The 14703-nt window shown below is 38.5% G+C and overlaps 1 protein-coding gene across 10 annotated transcripts in view; it reads right to left on the bottom strand.

Annotated features, from left to right (window-relative positions):
- KAT6B (lysine acetyltransferase 6B) overlaps positions 1 to 14703 on the bottom strand; it is a 179504-nt gene that overhangs the window by 61553 nt on the left and 103248 nt on the right. For all 10 annotated transcript variants that reach the window (XM_034662713.1, XM_034662712.1, XM_034662715.1 and 7 more), the window contains one exon: positions 4976 to 5084. In XM_034662713.1, the coding sequence (XP_034518604.1) occupies positions 4976 to 5084 (109 nt within the window). The remainder of the gene's footprint in view (positions 1 to 4975; positions 5085 to 14703) is intronic.

Here is a 14703-nt window from a genome sequence, read left to right as displayed (position 1 = left end):
AACTCTGAGAAGCCTATGGGGCGTCCAAGTGGAGAAATTCTGAAGGCATTTACATCTAAGGATCTGGAGCTCAGGGGAAGCTGTGAGGCAGAGTAAGAAACACAGGGCTAAGGACAGAAGACTGAAGAAACATTTAGGGGATGGAGAGAGACAAAGGAGCAAACAAACATGTGTGAAAGGAAGTGGCGATAGAACACACAGAGAATATGGGATCACAGAAGCCACAGGAAAAGAATGGTTAAGGAAAGAGATTTTCCACAGGCCAAATAGGGCTGGGGACTATCTGGTGTGAACTGAAAGATGTACGCTAGAGTCTGATACGGACTGAAAAGTGACCTTTAAATTTTGCCACATGCACGTCACTGGTGATCCCGACCTGCACAATTTCAGTGAAATAAAAGGCCGGGCACAAGGTTTCTGCTTCCTGTTTCTCTGCTTGGATGGTCAGTCCAGTGCAGACTATTGGAAGGTGGGGCTCACCAATCCTTCCTTCTCTGACCTATGTATTCCTCTTTGGATTCCATCTTTTAAGTTTCTCTCTAGTCAAGGGTCTCCCTCCCAACCTGCTCTCATTCAAGCCTCGTCTACACAGTGTGAAGTTGGGTAACTAGACAACCAACCCCTGAGGCATTTTCGCACAGTGACCTTAAGAAACTAGTGATTTTTTAAATATATCTATTTATCTGCATACCACACCTACCAGCTGACTCTGGGAGCAGACAGCAGGCCAGTTTTGTTCAGGGTTGACACACGTATAAAGACAAACCCTGCAGAGACGTCAGGTGTCCTGAGGGCAGACTGGAGTCTGGCGCCACAGCTCCCGTTCCCTTTGCTGTATGAAGGTGTTTGCCTTACCTTCCCAGCTGCACCACAGCAGCCCCTCTCTGCCGCCGGTTTCAACAAGCTTCCACTTAGAATGATGCTGTAATTTTGAACTGTACACTTATCTTAGATTTGCTAATTTGAAAACACACATGCACACAACTCATCTGTAAGTAAGATTTAACCACCCAGCAATCTGAGCAGCAGACACAAAATTTCATTTGGTATAATATCTAATACTTATGTGAAGCTAATTAAAGATAATTTGGTCTTAATGAGGCAAAGAGAATATAACAGTGTTAATTTCAAAGTAGGCTGATCCATGAAAGTCAAGTAAAATCACTTCCTAGGCCCAACATTTCCAAAGACCTGAATATAACTATCTGATGATTCCCACATTCGTATTAGTGGTTAGAATGAATAATCCTTCACATCTGTGTGATGTTTTATAGTTATTGATAATCTTCATATCATGATCTCACTGGATGCTCACAACAGCTCCATGGAGCAGGGCTGCAGACGTCACCCTGGACATTTTACAGATACATGAAAGGTGCAGTTACACAGCCGGCATGCAGGAACCTGGAAAACTGTATTTGGGGCTCCGTGCACTCTGCACCTCACCTCATATTTTTACTACCTGCAAACCTGAATTATTTTTTCAAAGGAACTTGCAGCAGGAAAAACATAGTTAAAGAAAATACTGCCCATTTGCAGCACTGAGCCACATTAAAAATAGAGACATTTCTAATTGGCTTACTTTATGATGTAAGGAGAAGGAAACACTTATTACTCACATCTATGAAATCTAAGCAGAGTTTAAATGTGACATCATACAAATGGTACTTCAGACACAGGCGACTACAAACCAACAGGCACATATGGGAAACACATTTAAAAATGATCTTCCTTATGGGCTGCCATCTATATTTCCTTTTTCTGGTTTTATACTGCTATGGGTATTTTTTTCACATTAACATTTTACATTAGGGAATCCTTTGATCATTACAAACAGTTTCAATTCAGTCCTAGAACCAATGGACTCTTTGGAGTGTGAGATAGTGGCCATTTCCATAAGGCCAACTAGGGGTACCACCCACTCTGTAATTCCCACTTGAGAAACTGGACTGGACCATCCGCCATTATTAGAGAGTAGTGTTGGGCCATGCCAGCCTTTTATTACCTTCCCCCTCTAATTATCAAGTGTCACAACAGAACATTATAACTGTAAGAATCCCCCCCCCCGGCTCTCCAAACAACTACTATATTTGATTTTGATTCGTCTTATTTAAAGAGTAGCATGTAATAAAGTCTACTCATCTGATCCACCAGAGGAACTCAATGTTTACAGTGCATCTCCCTGAGGTAGGAACAATGCTTTTTTTCTTGACTAAAGTAGCTAAATCCAGATTGGTACAGTACATTCAAGGAAACATTAAGTAAACCTCAACATTGAGCCAGATCCCATGGTGGAGTGCAGAGAGGCTCTCTCAGCCATCCACTATCCTTAACAAAGGGATATGATGCCCCCAGGGCTTGAATTTCCACCATGACCCAAACCTTGACTCCAAAGCCTCTGGCTTTTTCTACCTGAAAGAAGGTGGGAAAGGAGAACTGGCTCACAAAATGACTCAAGCTATATAAGCCTTCCAAGACAGTATCCTTAGTCCATTCTTCTCTATTTGTTAAAAGAGAAAACATAACATTACACCTACATACCCTGGTAAAGTAAGAAACTTTAGGGGGAAAAAAAAGTTCGGTGACCTCAAAGTACAAAGGAGATCAAACTTCTCCCCTGGCAGGTTTTCAATCTGGTAAAGACGAAGGGAGATTGATTACATCAGAAAATCTAAGATGCACTTGTTTAGAATTACACCTTTATACCTTGTGAGCGAGGCCTTGAAGTTATATCTGGTAGATAAGGATCTCAAATTCCTTACCAACTCAAGTAAGTGTCTCAGAAGTAAGGAAATATATGAAGGGAACTTTTCTTCCCACATTTAAGTGCATTTTTAATCTGTCTCGGAGCCCAGACAAATAGATACTCAAAACGAAAAACAAAAAAACAGTGAAGGTAGTTTTTAAAGTACCACCTTAAAAAATCACAAAGGGTAAACCCCAGACAAGTGCACACCACTAAACTGATCAGGCAGTTAAACAAAAGAATAATTCATTCAGAGTGAGCCTCGTAAGAAAACCCAAAAGATAACTCCAGAGTCAGACCTGATGAGTGAGAGACTACCTCACCAGGATAAAAAAGGGCGACTGTAGGATTGAAATTTATTAAACTGAACATACAGATAATGTTTCCATGCCCTTTTGTCACTATCTATGATACCATGGGCAGGTGAAGAATTTTAATGAATCTGTAAAGCCCATCAAAAAGACTGTCAGAATGCATTTCTCAGGCAGAGTTTGAAATGTCTTATTTCCAAGGCTCCCCTCCTAGTCAGGTCCTGAGAGCTGCAGAACCACATAGAGCTTATCCAGTTAAACCTTTATAGGAGGAGGAAGAATCATTACACAACACTGTCACTCCTCAGTGAATGAACATTTCCTCTAACCAACCATCAAGCAGCTGTCAAAAATGATGATAAGATTTGAAATTATTTGCAACAATCAAGGACAGTTTCAAACGTGCCAAATAATGACAATGGCTGACATTTATAGCACACTTACCATAGTTGCTGTAGACCCTGTGCTAGGCTATTTACTTGTGTTCTCTCATTGAACTCCCACAAAATCCAAGAGGTAGGTGCTACCATTAGCTTATTTTTCTAGTGAGGAAATCAAGGCACAAAATAGTTGAGTAACTAACTCAAAATAGAAGAACTGGGCTATAGCTGGCTCTTGAATTTTTCTTAACTACTATACTATACTGACTTCCTAAATGACGGTATGCTATGGTATTCTGCAAGACTGTTGCTGTTTTTAAAGGTAACTGCAATTAGAGAAATACTTGGTTATGAATGTTAAAATAACACTTCCGGAGGAAAGAAGTTTCTGTAGGCTGAGAGAAGAAAATTTAAAGATTAACACTAAGAGATTATTTTTTAAAAATCCAATTAACTACCACTCAATCTTTTGGGTGTGTGCGTGTGTGTGTGTGTGTGTGTACATATACATAGCTATATATAAAACTATATATAGGGGCGCCTGGGTGGCTCAAGACGGTTAAACTCTCAGTTTCGGCTCAGGTCATGATCCCAGGGTCCTGGGATCGAGCCCCAAGTAAGGCTCCCTGCTCAGGGGCAAGTCTGCTCCTCCCTCTCCCTCTGCACCCCTCCCCCCCGCTCACGTTCTCTCTCACTTAAATAAATGAATATTAAAAAAAAAAAAAAAAAGAAACCCTATATATATATAAAACCTAGGCAACTATCACATGATTAGCAAGAAGGAAGACCAGCTTGGTAAGACAAATTCTTTTAATGTAAGCACAATTTGACTTCTTTTTTCCACTTTAAAGGTATGGTCTTAAAATCTTAGATTGAGAAAAAGGCAGAGGTGCCAGTATCTTGACAGCATTTTAAATATTGCGATTTGCCAATGGTCAATCCAGTGTCCCCACCCAGCAATTCCTTGATTTCAACATCACCTTCTATTTGACCACTCTTTTCCTATCTTATCCTAGGCAACTGGAATTTTTTCATGATGAATTCTTGATTCTGTCATTGCAGTTTCCAGAACATTGTCCCTTTCATTTAAAGTCACACAGAGCTAGGTTGTAAATATTACATTTCACCAGTAGGTGTCATGACCTGAAACACTATATATTCCAACTCAAGTATCTCTTATATTGAGTCCGAGGGTTATAGAAAACAAGTGATTCTAGTCGTATTCATCTTGAAGACTTAGAATTCTCTATGCTGGATTTACCTGCAATGTAAAATACTCCATACTGAATTACCAATGCTGGTATGAAATCAAAGTTTAATTATAAATATTAATATATAGTATTATATAAACATAAATAATATCTTTGTTACTGCTAACACACTCACTCTTCTTCCCCCGCTACCTGCACTTACTTTTTAAATTTGAATACTACACTATAACCAGGTAATTGCTTTAAAAAATAAATGCAGTTTTGATAGAGATACAAATAACAGTTCTGGAGGAGACACTGTACACACACACACAAATACCAACTTACCACTACTGCCGCAATCTGCACAAGAGAGGAGTTCTTCTGGTTTCTTTTCACGATTTGATTCTTTAGTCCCCAAACAGAAGCTACATATTGGAATGGGATCAGCACGGGGCTATGATAAAATGAAAAAATACTGTCAGTTTTCCACTTCAAAATTAACAACAAAACATTAAAGTCAAAGCTTCTTATATATTTCTTTAACAACAAAACCCTGCTGAATAAGGTATTCCAATCAACATTTTCTAATTAAAAAAATCTCTTTAATTATTTGATGCTAAAGTATTACCTAAATAATGCATTTAAGATTCAGAAGTAATTTTTGCTAAACCTATGAAATCTAAGACATTTACAGATTATATAACCTTCCTAAAATGAACATTATTAAAGATTCTTTTGGGGGGCGCCTGGGTGGCACAGCGGTTGGGCGTCTGCCTTCGGCTCAGGGCGTGATCCCGGCATTATGGGATAGAGCCCCACATCAAGCTCCTCCGCTATGAGCCTGCTTTTTCCTCTCCCACTCCACCTCCTTGTGTGTTCCCTCTCTCGCTGGCTGTCTCTATCTCTGTCAAATAAATAAATAAAATCTTAAAAAAAAAAAAAAAAGATTCTTTTGGGGGCGCCTGGCCAGCTCAGTCCAGACAGGATGCGACTCTTGATCTCCGGGTCACGAGTTCGAGCCCTGACTTGGGTATAGAGATTACTTAAAAAAAAAAAAAAAGATTCATTTGAAATCTCAATTCTTTCCATAATTTATAGGCCTATAATAAATTGACTCATCCATTCAGTATTATAATTTATGAGTATCATCTAGTTGTTATTTCAATTATCAAAAGCTTTAGAGCAGTTTACTATTACTCATCTATTAAATTTTTTGACCTAAAATATATTGGTAAGTTTTTAGGTGACATAACAACAGAGAACTAAGCAAGAACTTTCAAATTCTGCAGGACCACTTGGGAAGCTCAAAAGATCATGGCCAAGGACTTTCTGGCACCAAGGTCTTCAAAAGTAAACTGCACCATGCCACACAAAGGAGATAAACTCCCAATCTCTGACATTCCCACTTTAATAAAAGAAACAACAAAACATTTGTCTATCCCCCTAGTACTCTTTAGCTCTCACTGACGAAATTGCTTTTAACAATGTATTAAGGCTGCATACATCTCAGTATCTCCAATGTTATTTATGGCTACCAGCAATGCTAATATTCCCATTCATAGGAATAGTTGACTGTGCCTACAGATCTGGTCACATTTATTCTGAACAGCCAAAACTGTATGAAAATTAAAATTTTATTGCATATTCCAAGCCTTCACACATGTTGTCTCTAGCCATCTGAATGTAACTATAACTTATTTATATTTGAATCTCATGAATCAAAAATTCAGGGCAAGAAAAGTTAGCATAATCATACATGTTTTTTTAATGTAAATTAAAAAACGAGATCTTGCAAGGTCTAACTTTTAAAATATACATCAGCAGAGAATAAACCTCATTTATTCAGCTACTCTATCCCAAATGCCTAATTAATACATTGCCTGAAACAAAGTAGGCACTCAAAATATATGTTAACTGAATAAATGGAAGAAACATATGCTAGTTAAGAGAAGAAACCCTCATCTCTAAGATACTATTTCAAATGGTTATAAGGCTCCAACAAATGTCTTGGTTCACTGTGAAAACATGTCATCAAAAACCAGAATTCAGCTTATGACTGAGGATTTGTAAAACGTTCAATATGATTGTTAATTTCATCCTACAACGTGAGTGTTCATTATCTTGCCCTTATTTTCAGTTTAATTTGTTCTTTTAATATGCACAGCCTTTACCTTCTGAAGTAGCAATGCAAATGTGTTTTTGTAGCCCCAGTTAAAAAGCAGAATATGAAACACTTTGTACTAGAAAAACCCAAAAAGACAAGCTACAACAAATTGGTCACTGACTTCAGCCACAATTTTTTAAATGCCAGATAATCAGCACTGCATAATTATGGATCCATAGTTATTACTTGCAACTGCTCAACTGTAGTACCTTGGGAACACTTTTGTTCCTTTAAATAGCAATTAAAAGAACAATCTGGTTTTAAAGTGACAACATTCCCCTGATAGATTTTAGCTAAAACCCAGTCCTTGTACTAATGGGATTCCTGCTTTCATTTGATGTAACAATGCTCAAGCCGTTGCTGCCATCCTTGCGGTGATAAATAATTTACAAAATGTCACATATCATTCATGCAATGAAACAAATCTGAATCTGCAATCCCATTTTTCTTTCCCCGATGAATTTTTAGCTGTAAGAAAGACATGGCCATCTGCCAGCACTCATGCTCATTTTTCGTTTTTAACTAAAGGTAACACAAAGGACAAAGGTTGCTAGTAGTTCATGGCCAGAAAGACTGATGTCCCACACTCCGCCCAATAATAGAAAGCATAGATGCTATCACTTCACGCTACATTCAAGTGAACCCCACCACGCTGATGTATGCTCACAACCATTTATTTTAGGGATAACTATCTCACAATACTCTATAAAACCACTGCATTATACAGAAATGTCTGCCCTGCTGAATTATTGATAATTCAAAGCACTTTTTGCTAACCTCAGTATAGCCGAGTCTAATTAACTTTAAAAAATTGTCACTTGTAAGAAATGAAACTTTTACAGTAATGCATGTAAATGGGTCACAAAATTATTATGATTCACTGTTCTCAATCAAACTTCATATAAACTGTTTCAAAAAATAATCCCTGGTAATAGATTAAAATGGGCTGCAGTCAGAAAGAGGTCCAAATAAATGGCAATTCAATTCTACACAAGTCCACCACAGACAAATCATATTTAAGATGTCTGAAAATGAAACCAAACATCTCCTAATTCTTTACCACTTTCTTTGAAATTTCCTAAAGGCACCTAACCTGTTGATCACATTTTTTTTTTAAATCAACATGACTGATTATTTCAAACTAATCTCAAGCATTAACACCCACGATGGATAGGTTTGAACTCTGCAACCTGATCAGGAAGCAACTTCTCCTCATCTCCCGTGCAATCCATGGTCCTCATGTAGCTGCCAGGTTACACTATCTCATTTAATCATCTCAACAATCCTGCCAGGAATGTTTATTATTATACCCATTTTAGGGAGGAAACAGAGGATCTGAGAAATGAGGTAACTTTTCTAAAGCTGCCCCAAGTTCAACTGTGGAACTGGGATTCAAACACAGGTCTGTCTTCACTAAAGCCCATTTCTCACCTTCAGAACTTAATTCCCCCACCCCCCACTTCTCTCCTCTCAGAAAAACAAACATTTAAAATTATCTTTCCATCCGTGGGAATAACTCTTTACTAATGTGCTCATAATCTTTTCCACCCAATTTCTGCCATGACAATGGCATATTGAAAAAACTATTTTAAAAGCAACCACTACTATCCTATAGATTATGTATTAATTACAATGGTGAAAAGGTACCTTTACAATGGAGACACCTCCTCACCCAAGTGATCAGACCTATCACCAGCATGCGATAAACTGACATTATGTGTCTCCCAAGTGTGGCATTAAAGGACTCAGCACAGCCTATGCAGGATTCTTGCGGGAATTATTCACCCTGAATCTAACCATAAGGAACCAATCAGGCAAATCCAAATGTAGGGACATTCTGAAAACAACTGGCCTGGACTCTTCGAAAAATGTCAATGTCACATAAGAGCCAATTAAAGGGCTGAACCAATTTAGGCAACTAAAGTGGAGTGGCCTGAAAACTAAATACAATTTGTGATTCGTATATGGATTCTGGATTTTTGAAAAATTGACCATGGGACGCCTGGGTGGTGCAGTCGGTTAGGAGTCCAACTCTGGGTTTCAGGTCAGGTCCTGATCTCAGGCTCAGCGCCCAGTATGGAGTAGGCTTAAGACTCTGCCCCACCACCCTTGCGCGCTCGCTCTCTAAAGTAAATAAATCTTTAAAAAACTTTACTCACAGCTAATAAGGACATTATTTCGATAATTAGGGAAATACACATTAGATAGTAGACAATATATAAACAGGGTAGAACATAAACTTCTTCAGTCAACACAACTGTGTTTATATGAGAAAATGTCCTTGTTACTGGCAATTATGTGCTGAAATATTTTGGAGTAAAGTGTCATGATGTCTGTAACTTAAGCTCAAAAGATGCTGGGGGGAAAAACTGTGTATTTGTACATGTATTAATAGTGTTAAGGGTTGGTGAATCTATGTAAAGGTTACATGGGTGTTCATTTTATTATTCAATTTTTCTGCATGTGTGCAGTTTTCCAAACAAAACAGTGGGGGTGAGTGTAAAATAGTACCCCCGCCACTGTTAGAAAAAGATCTACAATGGATTGGATTATTATATAACTGGATTACAAGCGTTTATAAAATAAAGTATCTCAATCCAATTAACAATTGTAGGCAATAGAGAGGACAGAGGACTTGTCAATCCGTATAGCAGGGGGATGCAAGTTACCAACACTCTTGAGGACAGATGACCCAGTTTTCTTCAACAAATAAATTAAAAGGGAGACAGAGTAAGCAAGCAAGGAGAGAGAGCAATAGATTGAGAGTAAGAACCAACAGATTAAGAGAGATTTAAAAGGCTAATCTGCCAATCACAATGTATGGTCCTTATCCTGATAATTTTTTTTTAAAGATTTTATTTATTTATTTGGCAGAGAGAGCACAAGCAGGGGGAGTGGCAAGCAGAGGGAGAGGGAGAAGCAGGCTCCCCGTGGAGCAGGGAGTCGGATGCAGGGCTTGATGCAGGGCTTGATCCCCGGGATTATGACCAGAGCCAAAGGCAGACGCTTAACAGAGCCACCCAGGCGCCCCCTCATGATTCAAATAAAGTATAAAATAAAACACAACAGGATGACCCATTAAAGGAACTGGGGCTAGTCAGCTTTGAACAGTCTACTGTTGGGAAGGAACAGGCTGGATGTCTTCATCCCCAGGAAAGGGCTAGATTTGTTCTTCATGGCTTCAGAGTGCCAAACTTGAGTAGGGCTTATCCTAAAGGGAGTTAAAACTTTCCAACAGAATGTCCAGAAACTGAATGGATTGTTTTTTCCTGCTTCCTTTATTTTTTTAATTGTGGTAAAATATACGTAACACAAAATTTACCATCTTAACCATTTTTAAGTATACAGTTCAGTGGCATTAAGTATATTTACACTGTTGTACAACCAATACCATCATTCATCTCCAGAACTTTTTCATCTTCCCAAACTAAAACTCTGTCCCCATTAAACATTAACTTCCTATTTCCCCCTTCTACTTTCTGTCTCCATGAATCTGATTATTCTAGGTACCTCATGTAAGTGGAATCATATAGTCTTCACGGAATGGATTATTTTTGGAAGGCCCCCTATAATCAGAAACCACCATGGGAGAGGCTGGACCAGGATGGTGAGGACGCCACAGAAGACAAAGCAATCTCATACAAGCTGGGGACCTGGGACCCTTCCATGGTCCTTTCCAGATCACATATTCTAATGGTTCCATAGCTGGATAAACCTCTGAGCGTCTTCCCAAGTCTGCTTTAATTTTTTTTATGATTCTATTATACTTAAAAGACATTTTAAAATAAGTCTTCAGGACCCTCGGCCTCAAAATTAAATAACCTTTTCTGAAAAACATTCTTTAATTCCAAGACCATTCATTTTGAGAAGTTTTGTATTTGCTTATGGTTACTTTTGTTTCTGCCCTGAAGGAAACAACATGTTGATTAATGCTGTCGGTCTAAGTAAGTGGAGAAAAATAAATGAAAGTTCATGCTAGTTTGGAGCCAGGTGCACATCCTCTTTGACAACGACACAAAAAGAGGTTTTGTCTCCTTGATCTCCACTCACAATGATCAGGGACACAGCCCTCTCTTTTCCATTATCCGTATGCATTCACTCCTCGAGTTATCTAGAACTTTCTTGAATCTACTTAAAAAACATACCATTTTAGTAGTTTCTAGTGTTAAAAGCAGCTCAGCATTTTTCATTCATATATTCATACCTGTACCATTGTAAGACCTGGATTTAAATATTGGTCTCAGCCACATTTCTCATTTGTAAAAAGGCACGACAGTGTCCACGTTGTCTAGCTCTGGGGTTGCTAAAGCCCAAAATGTGAGTGTGTGAAAGTACTTTGTACACTGTAAAGCTCTATACAAATATTCTGATTATTGCAAAATTCACTTTGGCTATAAAAATAAAAAGAACAAACAAACAACTTCAAGTCTTTAACAAACATCAGCACAAATGAATTGTTGTGGAGCTTAGAATTATTCTATAAAAGACTTTGACTCTGTGAGTCCCCATGATAAATATTAATCTCAGAGGGTTGTTATGGTTTTTTTTAAATGAATTCATCAGGGAGTCAAAGAACACGATAGAAAATGTCTCGACTGAGAGCCAAGAGGCCTGATTTAATAAAAGGAAAGGTCAAAGAAAAAGATGCCAAAGGAAGAAAAGCACAGACAAATATAAAATTGTAAATACCACAAAAGTAAACAAAGATGAATATAAATCCTTTTTACCCAAGTATCAAGCAGTTCATCTTTGGAGAGTATTCTCTACACTTCAGCTCAGACAACTTAATTCGCTAACTCCAAAGCGTGTTGGATAAAAGGGTTTTACGGCTCGTCCATATGCATCTCTTCACATTGCACCCTTTTACCATCTTGTACTGCAATCTCAAGTTTAGGTAATGCTTTGCTGTTTACCAAAATGCTTTCCTCAAGTGCTCACAAGTGACAAACACAAAGCCTATGAGACAGGACTGCGGCTTTTTCTGGCTCCGTTTTACAGGTAAGTTAAATGCCTCCCTAAGGTCACACAGCTGTCAAGACAGAAGGTCCCAGGCTGCTGACAGCAAGCCCTTTGCTCTTCCACTTTTCTACGGCTGGCCCCCTCATTTCCTTTGGAGCTCACATTCAGATATCACCTTATCAGAGAGGCTTATCCCTGACCATTCTCTCTGAAATTGCATTCCACCAGCACCACTCCCGATCCCCCAGGCCTTGCTGTATTTCTCTGCAAAGCATTCATCACTGCCTGGCATATCCTGTATCATTTGTCTATTTTGTTTCACTTACTGAACTATCAAAGCTCCATTCTGAGGGCAGAGACTTTGTTCACTGCTGTGGCTCCAGCTTCAAAGTGCATTTGTTGAATAAATGAACAAACAGCTTTTAGGTTAGGAAGTGGTTCCCCTGGTTCGACAAGGTCCCAAAGACTATTGTTTTGTAACATGCATCCTTAATAACTATAATGTGACGTGGTAAGCAACTATCAACCGCAAGGCGGCTTCCACAACGGTCTAACCTGAAGGCTTTTTTTCAACTTTGACCATTTATAATGAATGACCATTTGGGCATAACTGTACTTTTCTGGGTATAACCTGACAAGACAGAACCACAATTTAAAAAGCAGCTGGGAGGAAATTCTCTCCACCACTACTGGGGCTCCCTCAGTGATAGTCACTATAGGTTGTATGTAAAATACATCTGGGGCCATGCCCAGTTGCTAGTACCTAACTGGGAGCCTCCTTACCTTGTTTCTCTCTCAAGACAGAATACAAGTTAAAAAAAAAAAAAAAAGTAGGAGTAGGAGTCAAGGAAGATGAATACCCTGAAGTGAGAATAACAAAAGTATAACAACAGCATGAATCTGTTCAAGCTATTAAAAAATATTTTACAAATGTTGGTGCTGTTATTGCTAGTGAATCATTTAAAATCACACAGACTTCAAACTGATAGCGTGGGTACCACAGAGGTTGAAAAATATTTGTTTTTAGGGTAACTTTTTTTTTTTTGACGCTTATCTAATAAAGAATTAGGTTTCATTTCTTGCCACTCAACCCACTCATTCAACTGATCAAGCCGGCTCCTAATTAGGATACAGATCACACACACTCAGCATTTCCCTGTACGGCAATCTGCTGTAAGACGTAGACTCTGAAAATACAGTTAACTCTGAAAGCAGAGACTTCCCGTGATGATCTAAATTGTCTCGGATCTTAAGAGCACTATCTTGTTCCCATCGGCATGTGCTGTAACTGTGGTCAGTACAGCCCTGCCTCTGCAGGAAGGTTTGGTGACTGGCTCAAGCTCATGGCCGTACTGGGGCTACTTCAGGTCCTTCAGGGGCACAAAAGAACCTTGTTTGTGACATGTCTGTTGCTGTTTTCTCTACACTCATGAACCCTTTTGTTTTATTCCAACGCTATTCTTACAATTCTATTATGAATTTTGACTTGAATAGATGGCTAAATAATTTCTTCCAGAAGATAATTGGAGATACACTTACTGTAAGACTTTTCACAGGCAACAATTTTACCCTAATTTTATACTCGCTGTATAGATTTTTGTTGTATCACCTCCCCTGCTCATTATACTTCTCTGTGGGTAATTGGTTCTATGAGGGAGCACTACATTATCCCCACTGGCTCTGGACTGAGTTTCCGCATTACTCTGGGCAAAAGGATTTATTATTGCTAATGTATGGAGATCTTAAATGTGACTGCTATATTTCACCTCCTTGCCACAGTGAAGAGGGTTCTCTGTATTAAGAGTGACAAGTAAATTAAATCTAAAAAATATATATTTAAAAACATCCCCATACATATTCATAAAATATGTCACTTCTTTTTTCATTTAAAGAATCCCTCAGAAACAAAAACAGTATCAATGACCAATAGTAGGAAATACCCACAGTCAGAGGCTGATTCAGAAGCAAAAAACAGCAAAAGCCTGCCGTCAAAGAAATAAGAAAAGGACATAAGGAAAGACTTTCTAAGAACATCAGCCCCAACAGTTATCAATTGTGTAGAGCTAATTGAAATGCTCACACTGTATCTGTACTCTAGAACTTGTTCTAATTAGGCAGGTGTGCCATTTATAAGAGTGCTGATTAAGGAAAGGGATTCTACTGGAAGGAAACAAATTAATCCGGCATACTGCATTTAACAATAGCATCTCATTTTTTTTTGTTATTTATTTGTTTTTGTTTTTGGAGATAAAGCCTACAAATTTGTGGAGGGTGGGGAAACCAATGAAACAATTGCTTTCCCCAGCATCTTTAATTTCTTATCTGGACAGGGACTTAGCTTTTAAGATTTCATCTGAACGTCTCTCCTCCACCCCTACCATTAGAAACTGCAGATACTGCATTTATCTTCTTAAGAGGGATCAAAGTCTGATTCAACACAGCTGGAAATTCAACACATGGTTACAGGAAGTCTGCTTAGGATTTACAAACTATTCTCTTTGGCAAGCATGTCACAATATTAGCGAGAGAATATAAACTCTACTCTAGGTTTTGAAAAATGGAATTTAAAAATCAATTCATATTCAAGTGTCACAAATCTTTAATTTTTTTTTCAAACTTTTATTTTTTTTAAGAGCAGTTTTGGTTCACAGAAAAATTGAGAGGAAGGTACAGAAATTTCCCATATCCCCCTGCCCCACACATGCATAGTCTCCTCCATTATCAACATCTCCCCACCAGGGTGGTACCTTTGTTATAAGTGAAGAACTTACAATGACACATCAAATCATCCAAGGCCACAGATTACATCAGGGTTCTTTCTCACCATTCCACGTTCTACCGGTTTGGAAAAATTTATGATGCCCTGTATCTACCATTATAGTATCATACAGAGTATTTTCACTGCCCTAAAAAATCCGCCTATTCATTTCTCCCTCCCCTCTAACTCCTG

The sequence above is a fragment of the Ailuropoda melanoleuca genome, chromosome 6 (assembly GCF_002007445.2).
Source record: "Ailuropoda melanoleuca isolate Jingjing chromosome 6, ASM200744v2, whole genome shotgun sequence".
NCBI classification, from domain to species: domain Eukaryota; kingdom Metazoa; phylum Chordata; class Mammalia; order Carnivora; family Ursidae; genus Ailuropoda; species Ailuropoda melanoleuca.
This window is presented reverse-complemented; position numbering and strand designations above follow the sequence as displayed.